Below are 11,501 nucleotides of genomic sequence, written 5' to 3'. Positions count from 1 at the left end.
GGCGGCTCCGGCTGATGACGCGGTGCGCACAGGGGGCGGGGCACGCAGGGCGGAAGCTGGGGGCGGTGAAGGCTGGGCGGCGAGGCTGTCTGGCCGGTTTGGCGCCGGGCCTTGGAGGTAGGGGCCCGGTCCCGGCCCGCGAGTTCCCGGCGTCCAGTACCCGCAGTCGTAGCATGCCCCCGAGGGCCCGGGGACCGCCAGGCGGGCCCGCGTAGAGGAGACGTGGCCGCCCCGCGCTCGGGTCCCGGGCGTCCGTCTGCTCCTCCGTGGTGGAAGCACCCCCGGCCTGAGCCGCTGGGAGAGGCCGGCCGGGCCGGCTAGGGCCTCGGGCCCGGGGAGCCGGGGAGGATGAGCTGGCTCTTCCCCCTGACCAAGAGCGCCTCCTCCTCCGCAGCGGGGTCCCCCGGCGGCCTCACCAGCCTCCAGCAGCAGAAGCAGCGCCTGATCGAGTCCCTGCGGAGCTCCCACTCCAGGTGACTGGTCGCTCCCTCTCGGCCCCGAGGAGGGCGGGCGGGCGGGCTGGGACGAATCGCACTCGCGGCTCCCGGGCCGGCTCCGCGCCAGCTGCCTCTGGTTGATAGACCTCCCCGGGTCCTGGGTGGTGTGCACGCGGGCTCTGGCTTCTCGGACCCCAGTTCAGCGTTTTCCTCCGGACCCTCCCCCGTTGCCCCGCCACTGCTCAGCTCCTCTAATTCTGACTTGCTCAGCCCTCCTGACACATGGCCGCTGACTATAATCTGGCTCATGGGCTATTTCCAAGATCCCTCGCTCTGCCCTGCTTCCCTCTTCACTGCCCTTTCCCTCTGGCCACCTGATGGCCGCTTTGGCCAAAGTGTGAAGATATTTTACGTGGCCAAAAAGCATTGTGAAGCGCAATGTCCAAGATTCACAAAGAGTGGGAAATGGGGGTGTGGGGGAGGGGGGGTAAAGGAACGGTCGCAACATCCGAGGAAAAGGAAGCCCGAGTTTTTCTCAGCGAGTTGTCCCCTGGGAGTGACATCCTCAATCCTCTTAGGTCTCTAATTTAAGATCCACCCTGTGCCAGCTCCCCCTCCCCTCGGTGCATTGCTCACTGTTGTTCTTGCTCCCACCCTCGGGAGCGGTCATAGTCATCATGATGGTTCTGTTGTCTTCCTAGGAGGTTTTCCTTTTCAGCCGGGTCAGGTCAGAAGTATTTTGCAGTTCCAATGATTTCAGCCGTTTCTACTGTCACCTGGTTTGCTTCTCCTTTTATATTGCAGATACCTGTGGCCTCTTAATGGTTTTCAAAAATTAGCACCGCCTCTTAATGTTACCGTATGAATTAATGCAAGTGTATTTACTTAGAGGTGTCACAGCATGCATTTTGATGTAAAGATGTTAACATCGCTCAACCCTAACCCTTTTAAAATAAACTGTTCATCCATTGTAAAGATATGTGTTTTAAGAGAATAAAATTAAGTCCTGTTGACAAACGATTAGAGGCAATTTTTATCTGTTACTCTACTAATTTTTCCCAAGCAAGTAACTTAAGGTGTAGAATAATTTTAAATTAGATAGATTGGTAAAAATTCACTACAAAATCAATTTGGCTAAAATGAGGCCTATTGCTGATTGAACTTCAGCTGTTTCTTGGTTCTTTTGTCTCAATTGTTCTACTTGTTCAGAACTTTCAAAAGGTAAAAATTTGTGGCATTTAACCAGAAAAAGTAGCATGCTCTTTTATCTAAAGGGGGCTTTCTTTTTGGAAAATTAAGTTCACAGAGTTCTTAGAAGTCTTTTTCTAAATAGAGTTGTGTTCTAACCTGTAAGAGCTACTCTTAAAGATATTCTTATGAAAATGGCTCATTTTTTTTTAATTGAAACAAACATAACAAAAGTTTGTCCCCTCAGAAAGTGCCACTTGTATGACTATTGCTGTACTAAACTAGTACTACTATTGCCAAAATACTTTTTTAGAACCACACCTTTGGAATTAATTGCTTTAAGCCTTTAGTATATTCTGTTAAGTATTCTCATTGCTGACAAAATTTTATTCTTTGGGGTTGGAGTTGAATTTTTCAAATATTCCAAAGTCCTTTGCTGCTAAGGCTGGTAAATATGGGAAGCGATTGATCTGAAATGTATTTATCTTTTTGGCCTCCCAAATAAGGTGAGATTCTAAAGCAGTAATTATTAATCTAAGGAGTTCTGAAGTTGTTTTAAGAGGATCTGTAAATGCTTTGAACAAATGCAGTAAGGATCCATTTTATTTATTTTTTGAGCCAGACATAATGGACATATAATTGGTCATGTAACATTATCTACATATTTTGTAATGTTATAAAAATTTAACTTTAAGTACTCTTTATTCCTGCAAGTTCTTTTATAAAATACTTGAAGTTTGTTGTTGTTGTTGTTGAAATATTACACATTTATAAACTAAACTTGGATAATTAGGAGACAAGTACATTCCAGGAATGGTATGATTCCAGAAAAATGGTATCCACCTATTTTTGTAAAATCTGCCTTTTTAACTCATACATGTTAAAGCTAGCTAGTAAAAAATGATCTGTGCAGCATGCTACAACTTATACTTAAAAGATTTTTGGGCAGAAGGACACTGGTTGGTTATTCTGAAGGTGCACTGTGCAAAAGTTGAAATGTTTTGAATGGTATTTTAATGAATAATATAAAACTTCCTAAATTGTGTGTGCTGCCTACCTCCCTCATTTTTCATATCTGTCCCTTCTCCAAATGTAAGGTCAACAGCTCTTCCTGACAGTGAAAGTATCCGATTTATTTTTTCTTCCCTTCTTCAGATTTCTGTCCCCCCCACCCCCACCCCTACCCCCCAATTCTCTCATTTACCTTCCAACTCTTCAGTCCGCAGGCCGACGCTCTATCCACTGAGCCAAACCGGTTAGGGCTCCTTCCAACTCTTAAACATTTCATTTTAGGAAAGAGCATGTTGTTTATTCCCTTTCTCTATGAATGTAAACGCCTTTTTTTTTTTTTGTTAACCTTAAGAAATTCTTCCTTATCTTCCTCATGCCTCTCCTCCTAAAGGCTAGATGAGTTTTATGTGTATTTCCTCATCTAAGTCTTACTGACAAGGCAAGGTAAATTGGAAACTCATAGGTGACAACAAAGAGTGTTTAACCAGAGCATAATAATATGTTTGTCTGCCATGAAAATGGAAATTGAGAGTCATGCTGACTAGGCTTAAGTGACATATTCCACCTTCTGAATAACAGGTATCACCATAATTCCAGACTTTCTGGGTAGGAATGGGACTCATTCTGTAGTTCTGCTTCCTAAAGAAGCTTGCTCTAAAGCAGCGGTTCTCAACCTGTGGGTCGTGACCATTGGAAAACACATATAGCATATCAGATATTTACATTACGATTCATAACAATAGCAAAATTACAGTTATGAAGTAGCAACGAAAATAATTTTATGGTTGGGGTCACCACAACATGAGGAACTGTATTAAAGGGTCGCGGCATTAGGAAGGTTGAGAACCACTGCCAAAGCACACTGTTTTGTTTCCCACCCAAATCCTCTTCCCCTGACTTCTTGGGAGAACACCTGTTGTTATCTGGTTACCTGCAAAGCCACCTACTGATTGGAGGCTGTGCTCTTTCAACCCCAGCAAGTAAATAATGATTGTTTACGCCAGTGATGATGGTTCAGGTCCTGCTGCTAGTTATTGTGAAAGCAGGCCTGTGAACTTATGGTCAGTGGGAGTTGGAGGAGAGAAGTTGCTGGGGAGCTGTTCAAACATTTTCTCAATTATAAAGATGTCTGAAAGGAAATGTTTTGGATATTGTGCTACATGGACATGTGGAACTGCTTGGATCAGGGAAGGAAGACAGGCTGACTACAGAGTAGAAAGCTGGAATGTCCGTGATGAGATTGTGATGCTGAAGTAACCAGTTCAGGGGCACTTCCTGCCTCTAGACCTCTTACTGTATAACATTAATAACCCCGTACTGTTTAAACCACTTTCAACCTGGATTTTCAATTAGTTGTAGTTGAAAATGTCCCAGGTGATACTCACTAATCCCAAAATTTAAAGATTCCTCAGAAGTGAAGCTGTTAAGTATTTCCCTGCATTGTCCCTGCAATCAGACAATATTGAAAACTGATGGTCTGAACAGTTACCATCCTAATTATCCTGGTTTCTCTCTCTCTCAATATCTAAAGGCAGCTTACTTTATTTGTATTTCCTTAGGTCTAAAAGCACAACATGCTGTAAATGGTAACTATTATCTGCAATTAACTATGTAAATTCTAAGTTATAAAACAGTAATCCTTCATTACTTTTTGCTTAGGGATATCAGCTGTCTCAAGCAAAGGATTTCTGCATCATTTTAATAAAGTGGATGATAATTCTGGTGCTATTTTTATTTTATATTCAGTAAGAAAATCTAATTTGGGAATTATGTTTATCAGAATTGCTATCTTTTTTACTCTGGGATGACTAATAATTTTAATGAAAGAAGCCCTGTACCAGAAGTCAGGAGATCCTGATGTGTCATTAACTGGCAGTGCAAACTTGGGTGTTCACATAACCTTAATAGTCCTAGAGCTACTGGAGTGAGAGGACCGATTGACTACCTGAATTCTTACTGCCTACTGGAAAGTCTATAGTTTCCTCAGGTTACCTGATGTGAACATTATGTTAGAGATAAAAGACAAAATGAATTTGAGCAACATAAATGGAAGTAAGCAAAAGTTATTGACCTTAGGAAAAGCAGCTTGACTAGGTGAATGAAAGCTTTGTAATCAAACTATCATGGATTCCAATTCTGGCTCCAACATATTGTTAGTATATAGTATATATAGTATATATATACTATATACTAACAATGTGACCTATTGGCAAGTTACTTAATTTCTCTGAGCTTCCATCTGTAAAATTAGGAATTGTGATTCCTCTTGTGCAGGATTGTTGATATTTAGGTATTATACTAGTATATAATCATTTATTGTTGTCTCTGGCACATAGTAAGCATATGACAAATTACTTCCCTTTTTCTACTGCATAGAATTAGTGTGCCTGGAGCCATTACTTCTTAACCGACATGCATATTGCCTCTTAGCCCTAGCTTATTGTTTATGAATCCCTCACCAGCCTACCTAAAGCTCATCTACCTCTGGCAGGACTACATCTGACTTCCCATTCAGAAAGCAAGTCCATTCCAGAGTTTCTACACAAAAGCAATGCATGCATTTTGAAGGATTTTAGATATAGTACATGTAAAGAAACTAGAATATTCTCTGGCACACAGTAGGTACTCTGTAAATGGCAATTATCTTTATTTTAAAAACTAGAGGCCCGGTACACAAAAATTTGTGCACTGGGGGGGAGGGGGGTCCCCTCAGCCCAGCCTGTGCCCTCTTGCAGTCTGGGACCCCTCGGGAGATAACGACCTGCTGGCTTAGGCCTGCTCCCGGGTGGCAGAGGGCAGGCCCAATCCCTAGGTGCAGCCCCTGGTCGGGCTCAGAGCAGGGCCAATTGGGGAGTTGGGGCGCCGCCTCCTGTCATGCACAGAGCAGGGCATATTGGGAGGTTGCGATGCCACCCTCAGTCACGCTCAGGGTAGGGCCGATTGGGGGGTTGGGGCACCGCCCCCTGTCACACTGAAGGCAGGGTCGATGGGGAGGTTGCAGCGCCACCCCGTCATGCACAGAGCAGGGCCCATCAGGGGGTTGGGGAGCTCCCCTCGTCATGCACAGAGCAGGGCTGATAGGGGAGTTGGGGCACCGCCCCCTGTCACAGAGCAGGGCGGATCAGGGGGTTGGGGCACTGCACCCTGTCACACACACAGCCGCAGGGCGATCAGGGGGTTGGGGAGCTCCCCCCTATCAGGCACAGAGCAGGGCTGATCAGGGGGTTGGGGCGCCTTCTGCTGTCACGAACAGAGCAGAGCGGGTAGGGAGGTTGTGGCCCCGCCCCCTGTCACACACAGAGCTGCAGGGCAATCAGGGGGTTTGGGCGCTGCCCCCTGTCACACTGATCCTGGTGCCGGGAGGCCTCTCGGCTCCGCTGATCCCGGTGCTGGGAGGCATATTACCCTTTTACTATATAGGATAGAGGCCTGGTGCACAGGTGGGTGCCGGCTGGTTTTCCCTGAAGGGTGTCCTGGATCAGGGTGGGGGTCCCCACCCCACTGGGGTGTCTGGCCAGCCTGGGTGAGGGGATGATGGCTGTTTGCAGCTGGTCACACACCCTTCAGGGTGGGGGTCCCCACTGGGGTGCCTGGCCAGTCTGGGTGAGGGGCTGAGGGCTGTTTTCAGGCTGGCAGGTGACTGAAGCTCCCAACTGCTCCTTTTTTTCTTTCTCTCTTTTTTTTTATTCTGGGCCAGCTTTAGCTCTGGCTCCAGCTCTGAGGCCTCTGCTGCTGAAAGCAGGTATCTGGTTGGTTTGGGTTCTATAATCGAAACAATGTATAACTCCAGCTCTGAGATCCTGGCCAGCTGAAAGCAGGTTTCTGGGGTTTTGTTTAGCTTCTATATTTGTTACAATGTTTCAGACTGCAAGCTCAGAGGCTGGCAAGGCAGGCGGGGAACGTTGGTTTCCTCCGTCACTGAAGCAAGCAAGCCTCATGTTCACTTCCAGCTGCCTGGCTGCCGGCCGCCATCTTGGCTGGCAGTTAATTTGCATATTGCTCTGATTATCCAATGGGAAGGGTAGCGGTCGTATGCCAATTACCGTGTTTCTCTTTTATTAGATAGGATATTAGTACCAATCTTCATATTCTTAAATTATTTGAAATTTCCTATTGTTGCCAGCCCCTGAGTACATTGCCAACATTTATAATTTGAGATTTTTTTTCATTAAATTTTTCAAATTTCCAATTAAAAAAATAGACTTTATTAATTTAAGCAATTTTAGGTTCACAGCAAAACTGAGCAGCAGGTACAGAGATTTCCTATATGGTCCTTGCCCCTTCCAACTTGTCTTTTAACATAGGAAGCTCTGGAAAGATTTGGCAACTGTTCCCACATAACAATATGTATTAGCTTTGAGTTGAAGAGTAGCTGTTCCCTTACTAGTCTGCCTCTTGTCCATTTTACCAGTTTGCAGTCACTCCCTATTGTACTACAGGAAGCTGTCTTCACTCATTACATTATTTAACAATTATAGGTATTTGAGATTAAAACTTCCTTATGGAAGGAAATAATCATATATATATATATATATATATATATATATATATATATATATATATATATGGCTAATATGCAAATTGTCCCTGCTGGGGTTTGACCAGAAGTTCGATCGCTCGCTATGATGTGTGCTGACCACCAGGGGGCGGCGTGGAATGAAGGCAGGCCCGGGCAGGCAGCTGAAACGCCTCGATCGGCCCTGATTGGTGGCCAGGCCTAGGGACTCTATCCATGCTGAATTTTGTGCACCGGGCCTCTAGTGTTGCAATAAAAAATCCAAAAATCTGCTATGCCTTAGCCTATTGAAGCTACAGAATCTATAAAATGTCAACATTTTGACTCTAAATGGATGTTGAGCTCATAGTACACTTCAAAAATTATGTATATCAAAGACCCATAATTAAGTGAATTTTAATTTGATACATTAAATCTTATAGTCTGTTTATAACCAGTGATTGAAAGTTGTAATTGTGAAGTATATGATACAATATAGTAGGTTGCCATTTAAGAAAAAGTTTCCTAAATCCTATATAATAAAAACCCAGTGATCATAACAGCAGAATGACCACTCGACCAGTCACTATGAGGTACACTGATCACCTTTTGGTTCCCCGGCCTGCAGGCTCCTATTGCTGATGGCAAAGGGAGAAATAGGGTGGGTGGCAGTGGGGGACGGAACTGGTGAGTGGGTGGAGCATCCGACCTCTTAGTCCCTCCTCCCAGCCCGCAGGCTCTGATAGCTAATGGCGAATGGGAACCAGGGTGGGTGGCCAGGGTGGGTGGTGTCGAGATGGCCCTGATCACAGGCTAGGCCTAGGGACTGTACCCGGGCCTCTAGTAGAATCATTACAGCTCAGATGCTATCTCTAGTTAATTTCCCTTTAGTAGTATCAGTCAATACCTACCTTAAAAAAAAAAGTTACCAGGCAGTCATTTCTCTCTCCATTGTTAATTAAACCCAGCCACATCTACCTCTCCCCTCCTACTCAGGATCTCCTAAGCTGTCTCTACTCTCTGCTCACCTGCCAAATCCTGGTCACCCTGGTTACACTGGGTCTTCCCTGCTACCGCTGGGTTCTAAGTCTCCTCTCTGCCTCCAGTCTCCTTCCCTTAATTTGTTTCTTCCACATGGCTGCCAGTGCATCTTTCTAAAATTCAAGCATGGCTGTGTTATTCCTTTCAGGAGATCCCCAAAGTACAGCCTCCTTAGCTCGGTGTCTGGTTTTCATAGAAGATGGTTATGTAACTGATGAAAAGGTGTCAAAGACAAAGAAGTTGTAAAGTTTCTTTAGTGGCCAAAGATACAGAGACTATTAGAGACCGGTGTTACTCCCTTCTGAAGCTTTCCTTATGGTGTTTACTCGGCCTAGAATGTCCACTTCATTTCCTGGATTTCACTTTCCTGAGTGTTAGCTCTAATTTGACTTCTATGTGTAGTTCAGATATGATTTTTTTCCCTAGAAGACCTCGCTGCTACCAGTGTTGCGGTTCTTAGGTTCCCCGAGATGGAAATTGAGAGGAAACCCCAGAGGAATTCTGAACTGGCTCAGGGGCTGGCCCTGCTTGGCTGCTTTCATAAGCTGGGGACATAAGCTTGCGTCGAAAGGTGGGCTTTTTTACAAAGGCAGGCTTGAAGAATTTTCCATTATAGATTCTGGTGACTTCCTTTTCCAGCTGCTTTGCTTAGTAACTATGTTGGCTCCTGGGCTGTGGGGGCAAGCTGGCTAATTGCTCATTATGCCACCCTAAGAAAGGTTGTTTAGTGGTCGCACCTTGGGGTTAGTAGTTTAAACCGGCAGTTCAGAAGGGACATAAAATTAGTTACTTCTGTGCTTTTGAGTAGGAAGTGGAGGGGTTTGCATCAGCTAATTATTTTCCAGTCCTGTGGCCAAGTCCCTATGCTGTCTCACCACAACCCCCACCCGTTTGATGAGGTGGTTTTTTTCTGTGTTCCTATAGCTCTTTGCACATCTGTCATTAGTAGCCTGTGTGTTCTACAGAGCACTGTTCAAAAGGTATTGTGAAATAAATCCATGTTAAACATATTAGAAATCAAACACTTTAGAATTTCTCAAAGCCTTTAATAGGCCTAAGTGCATTAATTAGTATTCTCCAGGAGAAGGATCAGTTTTATATCGTGTGTGTGTGTGTGTGTGTGTGTGTGTGTGTGTGTAAGTAAGTGTAAGCGAGTGCCACTTTCTGTTGTTCCTGTGAGGATTTTAATTTCATGAATATATAGTCTTTGCTCAATTAACTCTGTTTCCTTGAGTTTCTGTGTTTTGGCTTGCTGAGTTTGGAGCATGCCTAGCATTGTTTGGTTTTGTTCAAACCTTTCAGATGTGTTTGTTTCTGTATTTGGGGTTCCTTGTTGACTTGTTTGAGGATACTTAACTGTTTATCATAGCCTGCCTCTGGTGGTGAATGAAAAATGACTTGCTCCAATATGGGACAAGCCACCTCAGGCTACTTCACTGTGCTATTCCGGGTGCTCTGTGCTGGCTGGAACAGTCCTGGGAAAAGAGTGCTCTAGCATGCAGTGCTGTTACAGGTCTCCCTTTCCATTACCCTAAAAGCTGCTCCTGCTCTGCCCGCCACACTCCTGGTTTGCATTGACTTGAGCTTGGAGGACCTTCAAAGGGCTCCACTTTGCATTGGTTTTATGTTTTGGATTGTCATTAGGTTCTGTATTTACTACTATCTTTTTCTTTCCTCTTTCCTTAACTCTAATCACATTTTTTTAATCTTGCAGGGATTCTTCCAAACTGCTTTTCTGCTTATGGCACTACTTGCCTTGTAGCAATGTTATAGATTTGCTTTTAAAGTCTGTTTTGATATTCCTGGAGATTTAGATAAAAAGGGGAAGTTGTCTATTCTCCTATAATCTTTATTTACATGTGAATCCTTCATTTATTCACCTTTAAACAGTCCTTTAGTTACCCATGGGAAATGCATGGTATCAGTACCTTGAGCTCTTTAGTTAGTTGACTATTTCTTCATGTCATGTGCGTCTCTTCAGAGCCAACACCATACAATATTCATCTCTATTTGTATTTCCTTGCAAGATGCTGTAAAATGGTAGCTGTTTCAGTTGAACCAAGTTTTACCTATTAAATCCAAGTTTACAGAAAATATAAAGTAGAAGATGAATGATTGTTCTACAAAAGGAATCTTTTAACCATAATTAGTGCCTCTTGCATTTCAGGGTACATTTGTTTACAGTTTTAGGGACTATTAAAGAAATGAAGATTCCAGTTAGTCATACATTCTGACTAACAAAGTTATCTGTTGTTTCAGCTTTCTTTAGTCCCAGATTTAGAGCCACTGAGGTAAAACCATACTACTACACTTGTCTCAGAAAACCTAGAAAAGAAAATTATTAATGGGGCATCGTTTAAATTTTCTCTTGTGGTGTGATTACAGTATTGCTTTAAAATATTGTGTGTTTATTTACACCTGAAGTAGTACTGCCTGTCAGCATAAAGATGTGGTTGTAAGAATGTTTATCAGAGCATGGTTCACAGTAGTAAAAATTGGAAACAACCTAAATATCTAAAAGTAGAGAGTAGGTTAAACAATATGCTAGAATATTATGCTGTCATTAATTGTGGTGACAGTGAATTGAACATTTCTAACCAAATACAATGCCTAAAAACAGTTAAAATTTTAATACTACAAATTTAGGCAGACTCCAACTTAGATGCAAATTCTAAATGCTTATCTAATAATAGCTAATTTTTATGTATTATGTGGAAGGCTTTCCATGCATTATCTCAATCTAACAACTCTTTTAGGTAAATAGATGTTTGTAATATTCCCATTTCCCATGTGAGAGATAACGCTTTGACAGGTTAAATAACTTGCCCAGGACCATACAAGTTAGTGGTAGAGGATTTGCGTCCAGGAAGCCTAACTTAAGAGGTCATGCTCTCAGTCACTAAGATGCTCTACTTGGCTTTGAACTGGTGGATGCGTTTGTGTATTCCCTTGAAGCAGTGACATGGGTCCCAAGATAATGTAGAGGAATAAAAAACTTAATAAAACTTTATTGATTACATGACATTCATACAACTGAGGAGGCTGTCAGTATCCTACTTCAAACCTGCTTCCCAGAGAAAAACATTCATAAAATTTTTAAGTCCTAATCTTGAATTTCATCATTTTGAGTCTCCTTACCTATTTCTTCTCCTCAGTCATAGCCCCACTCCATGGATCTCAGAGGAGTAAGCTTATCAATATATGTGATTTCTTCATAACTCCCAATACTTTTGAACCTTTCAAACTACCTAAAATTTACTTATTCTAAAGACTAGGTTTTTATCAAAAGGCCAAAAAATGTAGTACAAAAAAATGAGGCAAATAAGAGG

At 43.3% G+C, this 11,501-nt stretch overlaps 1 protein-coding gene across 3 annotated transcripts in view; it reads left to right on the top strand.

The window, feature by feature from the left end:
* Positions 1-41: 41 nt before the first annotated feature.
* Positions 42-11,501, top strand: part of VPS37A (VPS37A subunit of ESCRT-I) — a 37,315-nt gene continuing 25,855 nt past the window's right edge. For 2 of the 3 annotated variants that reach the window (XM_036296595.1, XM_036296596.1), the window contains exon 1: positions 319-473. In XM_036296595.1, coding sequence (XP_036152488.1) covers positions 349-473 — 125 coding nt within the window. In that variant the 5' untranslated portion in view covers positions 319-348. Of the gene's footprint in view, positions 474-11,501 lie in introns of all 3 variants that reach the window. The other variant, XM_036296593.1, reaches the window with a different exon arrangement.

Source organism: Myotis myotis, unplaced genomic scaffold, assembly GCF_014108235.1.
Source record: "Myotis myotis isolate mMyoMyo1 unplaced genomic scaffold, mMyoMyo1.p scaffold_m19_p_3, whole genome shotgun sequence".
Classification (NCBI taxonomy): domain Eukaryota; kingdom Metazoa; phylum Chordata; class Mammalia; order Chiroptera; family Vespertilionidae; genus Myotis; species Myotis myotis.
The sequence above is the reverse complement of the archived record's forward strand: the minus strand, read 5'-3'. Positions and strand labels throughout refer to the sequence as shown.